General features: G+C 33.2%; 2 protein-coding genes across 2 annotated transcripts in view; one reads left to right on the top strand and one right to left on the bottom strand.

Moving 5' to 3' along the window:
* Window positions 4,054-8,423, top strand: LOC107625747 (GDSL esterase/lipase CPRD49). Its single transcript, XM_016328452.2, has 6 exons — window positions 4,054-4,252; window positions 5,278-5,355; window positions 5,770-5,910; window positions 6,679-6,755; window positions 7,658-7,807; window positions 7,940-8,423. The coding sequence occupies exons 1-6, from the start codon at window positions 4,109-4,111 to the stop codon at window positions 8,151-8,153; spliced, it is 804 nt and encodes a 267-aa protein (XP_016183938.1). The 5' UTR covers window positions 4,054-4,108; the 3' UTR covers window positions 8,154-8,423.
* The window catches only part of LOC107625746 (LIMR family protein At5g01460), a gene marked incomplete in the record, with an annotated part of 6,427 nt that continues 1,019 nt past the window's right edge, over window positions 8,675-14,082 (bottom strand). The window contains 14 exon segments of the mRNA XM_021116197.1: window positions 8,675-9,204; window positions 9,297-9,363; window positions 9,737-9,847; window positions 10,182-10,247; window positions 10,343-10,457; window positions 10,565-10,674; window positions 11,289-11,353; window positions 11,439-11,501; window positions 11,701-11,823; window positions 11,932-12,030; window positions 12,171-12,281; window positions 12,426-12,541; window positions 13,232-13,317; window positions 13,687-14,082. Of these exon segments, the coding sequence (XP_020971856.1) occupies window positions 9,157-9,204; window positions 9,297-9,363; window positions 9,737-9,847; window positions 10,182-10,247; window positions 10,343-10,457; window positions 10,565-10,674; window positions 11,289-11,353; window positions 11,439-11,501; window positions 11,701-11,823; window positions 11,932-12,030; window positions 12,171-12,281; window positions 12,426-12,541; window positions 13,232-13,317; window positions 13,687-14,036 (1,530 nt within the window).

Here is a 14,082-nt window from a genome sequence, read left to right as displayed (position 1 = left end):
CTAGTAACTAGTAATATAATAATTAATGATAAAAGTGTAATAATGCAACTATAATAATTTTGAGCAAAATAAATTAAATCATTAGTTTAAATTAAACTAAGTTGAAATTTTCTCCTTTAAATTATATGCATAATGATAAATCTGGATTCTATATCGTACCCAAAATTTATGCATGTCTTTTAATTAATTCATGTTATCTCAACAATTTAGTAGTCTTGATAATAGACCATAATTCTTTAAGTAATTTCACTATTTGAGAATTTATATTTATATTCTTTATACCATAATTACATATATAGAAGAAAATAAAAAATATAAAACCCTTGAATTTAAAGGAATTATGTTTTCAAACCATTCCAAGTTACAAAAAACTAACTGCGATAACTCAAGTCAATTTGAGTTTAATCTCCAATAAATTCATTGCTACTTCATCGAATTCAACATTCAAATACAAGGTCACAATTAGTCACTGAGTTCAATTCAGTCCCATTTTTTCAGGAAACAAGTCAAACTATCAAACAAACATGAGTCAAAAGATATCATTCTCTTTTGGTATTTTATTGAGATCAAAAGTTAGCATGGAAGCATTGTGTTCTTTAGAAACAACCTGGAACAGATGAATTTAGGTCTGAACGTGAGGTCTAGACCCATTTTAGGGTAGCTTCCGACGTCTTCTAGAGTCGAGGTGTCGTCGTTCGAGTTCCTCGTGAAGAGGTGAGGGTAGTACTTGCAACGGACTCTGATACTTAAGTTAGCAAGAGTTTTAGGTAGGTTTTTAGTAGATTGGAATTCGAAGAATACCTGAGAGTGTCAGGGTATTTATAAGTGTAGGTGTAGAGTCAATAATCATTTTTTGAACAATCTCATCTTTGATGGTGGATTAGCTACTCCCTTTTGGTAGGAAGATTGTTGGGATCTTCCTTCTACATGGATGAGAGTGATAATAGGGGTTGATTACTTATTTAGATAAGTAGGATTAAACTTACGTCGTCACAATCGATTTCTGTAAGGTCGAGTATGGTGTCACCTTAGCTATTATCTATAAATTGGACTTTATTTATTTTAGACCAGGTTAGATAATAAGCCAGAATATGAATAATTAGTAACAACTTTTTAATTAGAGACAAAATTAATTTTTTAATAACAAATGTGTTGTCTTTTTTTAGTGTTTTAACAACTAAATCGATTACATATATTTATGTATTGTTTTTAGTGTTTTTGTACATGTATATTTTTTTTATGTCTTTGTCTTTTTCATTTTGCAACAACAAACAAACAAGCAATCTAATATAATTATCACAATTTGCAAACCATTCGAGCTAAAATTGATTATTGTTTTTATAAAGTTCGAACTATTTATGGTATATCAAAAATTAAAGTTTGGATATTTATAAACAAAAAATAATTCAGTTTTTCTTTTCTTTTTTTTAAGGTTTCTTGTTTTGGTGAAATAAAAAAATGATAATTTTTTAAATTTTATAAGATTGAATAGAAAATATCAATTAATTATTTTACATAAATTTAATTACTATGCTTAGTGTGTGACTTGTTGATTTTTTTAGAATGGTTAAAGTTTGATAATAAAATAAATGACTTATAAGATGAATTTATTGATAACTAAGTATTAACTAGGGTTAAGTACTGAAATCGTCCCTAAGGTCTGGGGTGAAAATCAAAATCGTCCCCAACCTTTTTTTGTTATTAAAATCATCCTCAACGTTACAAAACGTTATAAAATCGTCCTTTTCCACTTCAATTTTATTTTTTTACCATATTACCCTTCATTAATAATAAAAATAATTAAAATTAATATTAAAAAATTAAAGCAAACTCCCCCCCCCTCTCCCCTCCCGTAACTCCCTCACTATCACACCTACGCATCATGTTCTGCATCATCTTCATCATCCTTATCAGCTTCTGTTCATAGCTTCTGCATCTAGGCAACTTTCTTCCTCTCCCTCTTCTTTTTCTCATGGCCATCACCATTGATTCCAGAACTATCACACTTTCCTTCTCTCTAAATCACTATCACACACCCACAAACTAAATTCAACAACAGCAACAATAAATTAACCAACAAATTCAGCAACATTAACACACATTTAGCAACAGCAACCACAAAATGAACAACATCCACAAAATAAATCAACAAAAATTTTAAATTTAACAACAATTTAGTAATCATCATCTGCAACTTCAGATCCAAATTCAATAGCAACAGAAATTAAAAAAATAAAAAAAAGAAAGAATTTTTTTTCTGAAGAACAAAAAGAAGAGGGATTCGAGACTGAAGACGACAAATTCGAAGACGCTTCTATCGATCCCACCACCCTATGCTCTCCACCTTCCCAACCTCTCACAACTGACCTCACTCCTCCTACCCACATCGATCCCCATGGAAAGTGGTGAGCTCCAGGAAGCAAAACAGAGAATCAAAGAAGCATAACAGGAAGAAGAATAAATCTGAATCTGGAAGGAGCAATACGGCAAGAAGGCAGAACGGAGGCGCAACACTGCAGGAGGCAGAACGGAGGCGTGGCGCTGTGAGAGGAAGAACGCATGCCGGCGCTGCGAGAGAAAGAGCGCGACGGAGAAGGAGTTGGCGCCGAAGAAGAGTCAGAGAACATGGTTGTCGTCGAGGAGTAAGGATTGAGGTCGGTGATGGAAAGGGAGAAGAAGGTGGAGAAAGGGATGAGGAAGGTGAGACCAACGTTAATGGAGGAAGGGTTGAGGTTGGTGATGGAAAGGGAGAAGCTAAGAAGGTGGAGAAGGAGGTGGGGGCGGAGATGATACGGTGGCGGAAAGAGAGAGAGGAAGAATTGGGGTTGTGGTTGGGAGGGAGGGTTCGAAGAGGGGTAGGAAGAAGGAGATGAAAGGGAAGAGAGGGAGATACGGAGACAGGATGGGGTTGGGGGAGGGGGGTGTTGGGTTTTTTTTTTTTATTAATTTTAAGGGTAATTTGGTCAATAAAAAGAAATTAAAGTAAAAAAGGACGATTTTATAACGTTTTGTAACGTTGGGGATGATTTTAATAACAAAAAAAGGTCGGGGACGATTTTGATTTTCACCCCAGACCTTAGGGACGATTTCAGTACTTAACCCTATTAACTAACTCATTGTTTCACAAATTTAAATAATTAATCTAAAAATTGAAATAAAATTAAGATATGATATTTTGGTAATAGAATTATAGCAACTGAGTATATATATATATACACGATTATGTTATATGTATATTAAAATTAGTCATTAAATTCAGTTATTTAAATAAGTTAAAAACACACACACACACAATATTGATTTTAATAATTTATATTAATGTTTTGGATGGTGACATGGTGTATGTTAGGATAACGGCATCTAGAGTTATAAACAAATTAAAAAAAAATTAAAATATTAAATATAAAAATAAAATAACTAAAATGTTAAAGATAAAATTAAAATCCAGCATAATTGCATAAGCATTGAAATCAAAAGCTATACTTATCCCCAAATATACACTAAATAAGTAAGAGAATCAACTATGTTTTTTTTATCACATACAGTAACTTTTTGTTTTTCTTTAAAAAACTAATGGAATCCCATAGTTACTTTTACTTTCTATGCAAAATTCGAGCATTAAATACTGACACTAATTACACCATTATTCAATTATTATAAATAAAAAAATGATAAGAACATCTCCAATACTAATTTTAATTTTATTTTATTTAAAATTTTATAAAAATATTTATAAAATTATATATTATAGATAATAATTTAAATTTAAAAATAAAATTTGTTCTTTTAATATTTAGTATTAGTTTAATTAAAATTTTATATTATTTTATTAACATATTTATTCAAATAACAAAATTTTATTGATTCTTGATGATACTAAATATCAATTTTATTTTATAAATTAATTTCAGGCAAATTTTAATTTTGAATTAATTTACTTATCAAAAATATAAAAAATAATAGTCTACAAACACTCTACTAGAGATATCAAAGACTGTGATGTTGACAACAAGAGAAGACACTAAAATTAAAAATACATAAATAAATAACAGATCAGAATCATGTTCGTCTATAAATTTGCTATATGGCAGTGCCAGTGTAATATTATATGCGAGAGAGAGAGAGAGAGAGAGAGAGAGAGATGGTAGGACCTGTGAGGCCTGAATTTGTGTTGTTTGGTTCATCCATTGTTCAACTTAGTTTTGGTGATGAAGGTTGGGGATCTATTCTTGCCAATTTGTATGCTCGCAAGGTACTTAGTTTATATAATTTGATTAATTTAATTTCATGTTACTATATATTCTATTTATCTTCTTGTTAATTAATTAAACTTTGATGAATGAATGAATGATTGAAATCTCATAAAGTTTAGAACTTGTTGACTTTTGGTTACATGCATGTTGTGTTGACATAGGCCATGATGAAATGTCTGCAATTCATCTTTCAGATATATACGTATGTGCAGCGTGTGGTTCTTGTGATTTGTGGACATGAGTATGACCCATTATTATTGAGATTTGTTACACTAATTAAGTAATTATTATCATATGAGTGATTAAAACTTAAGGGACAGGTTTAATCTCCAAGATTAATATGATGGCATCACTAGTTCGTCCATTTCTCAAAGATGAAGAGACTAAAGAACGAACTTGTGATGATGGAATAGACACTAGTGAATTTCTTGTGTGTTTGAATCGAAATCAATTTTTATTTTATTATTATTTTTAATCTTGATATGAGAAATAATTAATCTATCAGAACAAACATACTTATTTTCTCTGGGAGCACTTAAGAACTTCTCTGTTGTAATAAGATTTGGATTCGTATGACAGAGACAAAAGGAAAAAAGAAAAAGTTTCTCCAAAAACATGATTATTGAATTCAATGGAGTAGTTGCAACTTGTATGTTAGGGAAAAAAATATTCCAATATTACACTAACTTGGATGCTAAAAAAAATTCCTTAAGTAATGGTGGTCACTTTCTTGGTGGAAATCGAAAAAATAAAGACAAACCTGAATTATTGAGGAATATAATATCCTTATCTGAATTGAAGTCATATTAATGACTATATTGTGTGATTTTTTAGTTGGTGGTGGTCCTTCGGCACTCCACATATAATTTGAATAATGCCATATTGTTGGAAAGAGACTGATTTTGGAGTACATACACATCTAAATTACCCTAAACTCAGTTTGTGAAAAAAAAAAAAGAAAGTTAATTTACATTGATATTATGGTTCTCCAACTTAGTTGAATTCACTCATCTAACTGACTTAGGCTGATATAGTCCTGCGAGGATACTCCGGTTGGAATTCAAGACGCGCTTTGGAGGTTCTTGATAAAGTATTTCCCAAGGTAACTAATTGAATCCTTAATGCATGTTTTTGTTACATATTATATAGCTTGAATAATCTTAGTTCAATATTGTCGATCTAAAATGATTTTATACCGACATCAAACCATGTATTACCACATCGATATCCAGGAATTGTTGTTTTTGGCATTAACTATCCTTGAATGATTATGTGATGCCCTCAAACAGCCTTAGAATAAAATCTATTCCGAATCAATTCAAGTAGGCAATGATTTATTTATGGATAAAGTATATATTTTGTCGTTAAAGTTTGTTAAAAGTTTCAATAATATCCGTAAGTTTTATTTTGTTTCAAAAGTTTTGGATTTGCATCAGATATATCCCGGACAACTAATTTTTCAAAAAATTTAGGACTAATTCAAAGAGGCAATGATTTATTTATTTATTGAACTCAGGATGCCAATGTACAACCATCATTAGTAATTGTTTACTTTGGTGGCAATGATTCGGTTCGACCAAACCCACATGGTCTTGGTTCTCATGTACCCCTTCAAGAATACAAGGAAAATATGAGGAAGATAGCCATCCATCTTAAGGTAGAAACACCTTTCTTTCTTTCACACTAGATTACTACTTTGACATCATCTGAAATTAGAATAAAATAAACCTCTAATCTTGTCTCAAACAAAAAATATAGAAAACAAAATCGTCCTTCAAGACGCTGAAATAACAAATTACCTTTTTACTATTAAAAAAAAAGAGTGATAATTAGGATTAGTTTGGTAAAACTTTTTGAAGAGGTGCTTAATTATATTTTTTAAAAGCACAAGTTCTTTATTTTGTGTTTGGTAAATCGAAAAGACTATGTGTTTGTGTTTGTGCTTACAACTTGTAAAAGAAAGAGGTGTTTTTAAAAGCACCTTTCAAAATTGGCTTATACTTATCAAAATTAAAAATTCTAATATAATCTCATACATTAATTAATTTTCAAATTTAACTTTTATATTTATGTCTATTATTAGTTCTTTTTAATTTTAAAAGTTATTTTACCAAAGTCGTGCTTGTATTTATTAAAAGTTATCCAAGTGCTATAGTTTTTAAAAAGCTGTCTTTTAAAAAACACCTTTCATAAGGTACTATCGAAAAGAAAAAGTTTTACAAAACCAAGCTTTTGTCTTTTTATTAGTACCAAATCAATAGTGAGAGAGAAATTTATCATTTTCGAATCTAGAAGTTCTACTCGATTTTTATTGTTTTTGGGACAAGATTGGTGAAGTTTATTTAAACTAATTAAAAGTAAAATATATTTGTGTATTACTTCTCATATCCATTGCTACTAATCTCACCTCATTAATGCTTTCCAGAGCTTGTCGAAGAAAACTCGCCTAATATTTCTGAGTTCTCCACCCATCAACGAGGAACAAATCCGCAGTACACTCAGGTTTTGTCCACAATTTTTTGTTATTTGTGTTTTAATAGAGATGCTTGCACTTCTACTAATAGGTTCCTCAAACCTTCTAAGATTAACATTAACATTATTGTCACTTATTGCATTATGAAGCTAGTAGATCTTTTAATTTGTAGGTTGGATCTTTTGCGACTATATAACCATCTCATCAAAGAGTTTTAAGTTATTAGATACACAAATAATTTTCTTCTTAACAAGGCCTGCTTAACAAGGATATAAGCTTTGATGCTATGAATTCAGTGACTACTAATGACTATAAGTTGACTAACAAATCTAAATTTAACTCATCTATGGTGACTGCAGTAGACAAAATAAGACATTGGGTTGACAATTCACCAACCAACCCAAATGCTTCTAACGAATTAAATCAATTTGTTTTCAATTTTTTATTTTTATTTAAAAATCTTCTAATTTTTTTTTACAAAATTCTGTTTAATGTGAAAAGTAATTAAAAACGGTCTTGATAATCTACTGTGGTAAAATACTAAAAACTGAGCCATCAAGAAGATAAGTTGGTCAAATAAAATCACTACCCTCCACGTCTCAATATAATAGGATAGATATTTGTAGTCACATAGACAGGTGACTTTTATCTTCAGCATAGACGGCACCATTTTATGAACTGTCTATCTCAAATGATTAAGTTGTTCACTAGACAAACATAGATGATTTATATGTATCAGCAACCCTCTTGTTTTTGTACCCTTGTCATCATTCAGGGTCAGGCATATATATGTCATAAAGTCCAAGCTTATGATATAAAAATCAAACTTTTGAGGAAAAAGTTTTTATGACAGATTAGCTTAGGTAAAAGCTTATTTTCCGATACATTTTAATCTTGAACTCTAATGAACTAATGATTGAACCAAAACCAGTAAACAACTGGGGGATTTAGGAAGGACAAACGAATCCTGTCGAATATATTCCGAAGCATGTTTGGAGGTGTGCCGCGAGATGAATGTCGAGGCCATTGATCTCTGGTCTGCACTACAGAAAAGGAATGACTGGTTAAATGTTTGCTTCAAGTAAGTATGCCAATCACGTTCATACTTTCGCCTTAAGGGGTGTCTATATGTTGAGGTCATAAAGAAGTCTTAAAGAGTAAACTTGAAAAACAGTTAAAATCTTGCTTCATTTGTTTGCATGGTGTTTGACAGGGATGGGATTCATCTAGCATCTGAAGGAAGCAAGATTGTGGCAAAAGAGATATTGAAGGTTCTTAGAGAAGCAGACTGGGAACCTAGTTTGTACTGGAAGTCAATGGCAACAGAATTTTCAGAAGACTCACCATATGATCCAACTGGTGTTGATGCAAAGACCCCTATAAATGTTTCTAATTGGATCTTCCAGGAAAGTTTTCAATGGGACTAGAGTTTTAGCAGTGTTTCATGAAATAAGGTGTTAATAAATCTTGAGACAAGTTTATTCGTGGTTTTGGGAATGCCTAGCGTCAACTCTGTTTCATCAATTTGTGACGTTAATGTACTTAATTACTTATATTCTTGCTTTATGCTGCAAGCCATATAATATAAACCACTGGGTTTTGCATCCAAATAAGTAAATTATAGATGATTGTGTTGAGAGTCTTTTCCTCAAGTAAGATTGTGAAAAACAAAAGTAATGCAGTCTAGAATATTCCTATGATTGCTGAGAAGTCAAGTGTAAACAATTTTTAAAAATTTCTGAACCAAGGACGCGGAATTTGAAATGCAAGATCAAGTGGGTGACACTTATGCCAATCCACAACACCAGAAAAATGGTCGATTGCTGTGTCAGTTTATCATTTTACTGACATCTAATTATACATTCTCAACTTAATAGCCATTTAAACAAAAGGGGTTAACTAGATAAATAATTGAGGGGGAAAAAAGAGGAAGAAAAGTACAGCACAATTAAACTAAAAAAAATAAAATAATCCCCTATCAACACTATGAACATGCCTACAAAAACAGATGGAGCATAAAAAGGCAACTGGTACAACTTTCTGTTTGGTAAGATTTGAATTACATCAAAGTCTTCTAGAAACCCAGGAGATACGTGTGCACAAGATATTCAATTACAGAATCAGAAGAATGGGTAACACAAACCAAGCAACAGAATAATACATACAAAAGGTGTGAGAAGAAAGAATGAAGACACCTCAGTGACAACACAGGCACCCCATCTTAATGATTGATTACACTGCAGGAATATGCTTCTATTCGGATTATGTTTCAGCCTAACTCTATATTAGCATTCAAGATACATCATAAACAAAACTAGGCCATAACACATCCGAATACTAAAAACCATTCTAAATGATATATGATGTGACAATGATTGTACAATGGGATCCCTTCAGAAGACACTGTTCCATACTCTTTAGACCATTACCTCATGAAGACAATTGGAACCTGCCACTAGGCTTTCTTCTTCTCCATCCCTGACATTTTCCAAATTCAAAAGCCATTCAGCATCACCAATATTAACAAGAATAAAAGAGAGGAAGGAAAAATTTTAAAGCCACAAACTTACAAAGATAAGATAATACACAAATGTCAATCCAGCCAACACAACAAATGCGATCTGAAATACGTTGTACCTGTGACGTAGCAGCCATTTTGTCAGGTTATATATAAGCAAAGTATAGACAAAGGAAAAAATAATACAAGTAAATATTCATAACATTCCTAATATGAACATCATATAAGTTATTGATGCAACACACAAATGTAGCCATTAAATGGTGAACACTGAATCAAATATTTACTGTGAACACTGATCCAATATATTTTGGGTGTGTGAATACTATTATACATACAAAACCTAGTGGAATAAGACGTTGTTGTTGTTATAGTACAAGAAAAAAAAGTAGACCATCCCACTGTGCGGTATATATTTGCAAACTATTAAAAGGTTCCACATTTGCCCTTAAAAGGACACAGGAAAGTGAAAAAAATTCCGGCTCTACTCACTTGTACAAATATTTAATTCCACGCAGAGACTCCAAGGTGTGGCCAAATATTTCCTGTGCTGCAGTTGCTTGGGCATAGTAGGCAAATGCTGTCGCACAGAACTGGATCACACTGAAACAGTGAAATAATTGAACATTATTAGCAGTTTAGTCAAAGCACATGAAAGCATGAAAAGTGCCCGACGCAAACCATACCATATACAGCGCTATTTATTAAGCTCCTGATAACCAAACTACTGACAAAATCAAATTGAAAATAATAATAATAATAATTCAACTTAAAAATTTCTAGGTGAAAATCAAAGCCTACATTTCTTTAACACCGCTAATGTATTCTTTTAAAACTTGAACTTCCTACTATATGTGACCAAAGAAGAATAAAAATCACTATTGTGAACGTAAATCTGTAGATGGCAACCCATTGGGATGAGTAACACATTACGTACCTGATGGAGCAGAGAAGGATAAGGCCCACATTAAACAGAAAAGAGTTCATGAGAGTTGCTCCCCATCTGGCATAGGTAACATATTGAGTGATTAATATAAGTATTATGGGACAAAGAGAAACAAGCTACTAAAATGATAGATTTAACAACTATTTGATTACTTCATAGGATGTATAGTAATGAAAACTAGTCTCAGCCCTAGCATTGTTGCACCAGCAATAACAGCAAGCAAAAGGTAGAAGCAGAAAAATGCAAACGCGGCTGTTCCCAGAAGACCTGATGAAAGCAGTATACATATTATTCAGAATAACTAAATAAGGCATAATGTAATTTATATAGCTTATGAAATTATAACAAAAAAAGGCAGGAGTATTCCGACAAACCCCATATACTATCCAGCTTGATGAAAACTTCATTCAGGAAAGAAGATAGAGGAGGATCGATTAATAGATAGATGATGATATGTGCAACCCATGCCACAGAAACAATAAGCCTGGAACAGTTTTCGAAACTTGAGTTAGAAGAATACAAGAAAAGCATAACACCTGTTTAAGAATAAACAATCTCCATCAGTCACATCCTCGACACTTTCCACAGCAAAAGTTTCCAGGAGATATTACCGTAAACTACCATTGAAATAAATAAAAAAGCGCACACGCGCAAAAACAAAATTTACCTTAAATTAAAAGACCACCCAGAAGATACTTAAATCATTTAAAAATGAACATGAAGAGTAAAATACAAGCCAGGTATAGCACCCTTTTTTATTGGGAAAAAATTCCTGTAATTACACAGGAAACTAGTTTTCATACAAACTTCCATCCCAAAACAGTGATTAAAAACAGACCAAAAAGCATCCTAATCACTATGGATAGTCAACAGCCCCAAATCTAGCACAGATCACAAGAAGAACTATCCACCAAACAACATTCTCTAATTACATGTAAAAGTATAGCTGATTGCTAGACATATTCATTTTCTCTCTCAATCTTACAATGTATTGAGATTAAGTTGAAGGGCATTAGTATAATGGTTTTATTCAGACTAAGAGGATTCCTATTCTTGTCAATTTACAGTTTCAATTTAGTCCAGCAAATTTGGTCTTACCCTAAAATTCCCAAAACAAGCTTTCCCAGATATCCAAGAACTGTTAGTGCCCATGTTGTCTCAGCCTGCATTCATACAGGATCGTAAGAAGGAGAAACACTATTCATCGTTTGTGACTGTAATTCAGAAAGGTAGAAATTCAAGAGCTACCTGTTCGCCTTGTGGGTACATCTCCTCAAGAAGCTTTACATCTTCTTCTAGTTGAAACAATTCCTGCCAAATTAAGTGAGATAGGTAAGTGAAAAACTAGAAGCATATAAACCAGAAGAGCATTTCGTTAACTGCACTGCAGACAACTTTCAAACACAATCTAGAACAGCACACTTCAAATCAAGATATGCAAAGCAGATTCCAACAGGGCTCACATAAAATTTTACACGAAATGCTTGTTAATTCACCAGTATTTGTTTACCTTTTCTACTGACTTCACATTTTTGCGAAATTTCCTACCCTTTGCACCACTTCTTTCTTCTTGATGAAGTGACTCAGCTGCTTTCTTCAGTTCTCTTGCTTTCTTGCCCAGCTCAGTTGCTTCCTACAGTAAACAACCAACCAACCACACCTTAAATATATAAGCATATCATAGAAGAAACAAGCATGTTGTCATTTTTTTTATTTCCTCTTCTATAAGAGCACCCCTCACCTTGATATATTGTGAACGAGTGATAACAGCCTTTGGGCGCCGAATAAATGAAAATATAAGTCCTAATGGAAGACAGGCAATGCCAACACCACCAAATATCTGGATTTAATGGGGATATAACAATGATTAATATCATTAACAGGAGAGTTTAGCCATAAATATGAAATGGCTTGTGAAATTCATTGCTTAAATTAGAAATTTTAACTTTAGATAACAACATTTCTTAAAGAATTACTTACAGCAAAAAGCACAGAACCAACAATAGTAGCAAGAGCAACAACATATTCAGGGAAGGTAGTACGCATGGTCCACGTTTTCTCTGATGAAGGATTAGCCAAATATGCAGAACACTGTTTTCAGGACAAATGCAAAACCAGAATCAGAAACAGCAAAAGAAAAAAAAGAACGAGGAGGAGGAGTTGAAGGATACAGAAATATAATTCCAAAAAGAAACAAGATCCTGTAAAAGGGGGCTATTAGAAAAAAGAAGAGACCTGACGGGCACCATTTCCAAGGCATTGTTGACTGTTACTTAGGCTCCATGAACTTGGAAATGACGTTGTGGAAGAAGAGAGATGCCTGACAGTAAAGTCCACCTTCCCAACAAGCCCTAACAGATCATTCAGAATTTGAGTAGAGACAGTCAGTCAGCGTTTGAGGCTTCAACGTCAAGTAACAATTTATTTTAAAAGTTTACTCAACAAACTGATAATCTAATTGGTCATCATTTGACACTTGGCAGTCAGATTTTAGACTCAATAAGAAATTTTCCACATAATTACTTAGAGGGCAATCCTTGGTGCACAAGTAAGATTGATGTTTGGCAACCTAGTGCTCATGAATTCTGGTAGCAGTGTCAAGGAATGAGTCTCCAAAATGGTGGAGGCTTAAGAACGGTTTCATATTCTAATCTATTGCATTGCCCCTTCATGCAAGAACCAAAGCTTAGAGGCCAACTAAAATGCAAGAACCAAAGGTTTCCTGTGCAGATGCAGCTTTATACGGTCGTCTACTATTATACTGGATTAACATTCATTTGCCTTAATCGTTACACTTAGACAATATATGGCTACTTCATCATAATGTACACCAAACATGTCCAACCACTCAACATTAACAACTGAAGTAAACACAACCATCAATTGAAAAATCCTTATCGTAAACTTACTCACATAACCTATGTAAGACTGTCATCTGGGGTTTTCTACCATCAGAAATGGAATCAAACTATTCCAACCACCCACTATTATAGACTTATATAAAACATAACAAGGAACAAGAGCAAATAAATATGCCATACCGTACAAAATTCCCAGAATGAGAGCACACACGATAGCAGTGGTCACCATCCACAACAATGCACTCCTAATCCTCTTGCCAATACTCCTGCAAAAGCACATAACAAAGAAATGGAAAAGGAAAAAAAATCAAATAAAGCATCAACTTTCTCAAATCAAACTACATTACAAAAACGATCACCATCAAGCCTTTTCCAACTAAAGTCTAAACCATATTAATTTGTGATTCTTTCTACTTTATCGATGTTCTAACTGTTGCAAATTTTCCGCCTTATCATAAGTTGTCAGTAGAAAAAGCGCCAAAGAATCTAAATCATTTTCAACTATTTCGTAATTGTAAGTTCTTAATTCTCTCAACCACGCCACACCATTTTCAAAAGAAAAAGTTCATTAAAAAATTTAAACATAATTTAAAATTTGAAAGGTAAAATCATACAATTAAAACGTGCATACTTACTTGTCTTGGTCGCCTTCATAGTAGAACATTGCGAAAGGAATAACGAAGAAGACAAGCACGGCGTCGACGATGTACACGACGAGCCACAAGGTCTTCATCGGGAGCGTGAGGTTGCACGCACCATTGTAGATCGCGTGGCGACACGCCTGCCGGTTCGCGACATCTGCCGGGAGCATGAGAATGGAGATTGCGGCGACAGAGAGACCGAAAACGACGACGAATTTGGGGAAGTATGCCTGGTTCTTGTCATCAGGATGCTGGTAGTTCACGAGAAGGTACACGTTCACCAGGAACACGATCACGCACACCACGATCGCCACGATCAACAGAGCAAGGTTGAAATCCCCCATTGTCGCCCAATGATTCCGTTTTTTCTCTCCTTCGATTCGAGGCTCT

This window comes from Arachis ipaensis, chromosome B02 (assembly GCF_000816755.2).
Source record: "Arachis ipaensis cultivar K30076 chromosome B02, Araip1.1, whole genome shotgun sequence".
NCBI lineage: Eukaryota > Viridiplantae > Streptophyta > Magnoliopsida > Fabales > Fabaceae > Arachis > Arachis ipaensis.
The sequence above is the reverse complement of the archived record's forward strand: the minus strand, read 5'-3'. Positions and strand labels throughout refer to the sequence as shown.

What these genes read in the sequence shown, in the direction of transcription:
- LOC107625747 (XM_016328452.2), top strand. Translation starts at nt 4,109, where the DNA reads ATGCGAGAGAGAGAGAGAGAGAGAGAGAGAGAGATGGTAGGACCTGTG. An exon ending in AGATAGCCATCCATCTTAAG is followed by an intron (nt 5,911 to 6,678) that starts GTAGAAACACCT and finishes AATGCTTTCCAG; the next exon opens with AGCTTGTCGAAGAAAACTCG. An exon ending in CAAATCCGCAGTACACTCAG is followed by an intron (nt 6,756 to 7,657) that starts GTTTTGTCCACA and finishes AACCAAAACCAG; the next exon opens with TAAACAACTGGGGGATTTAG.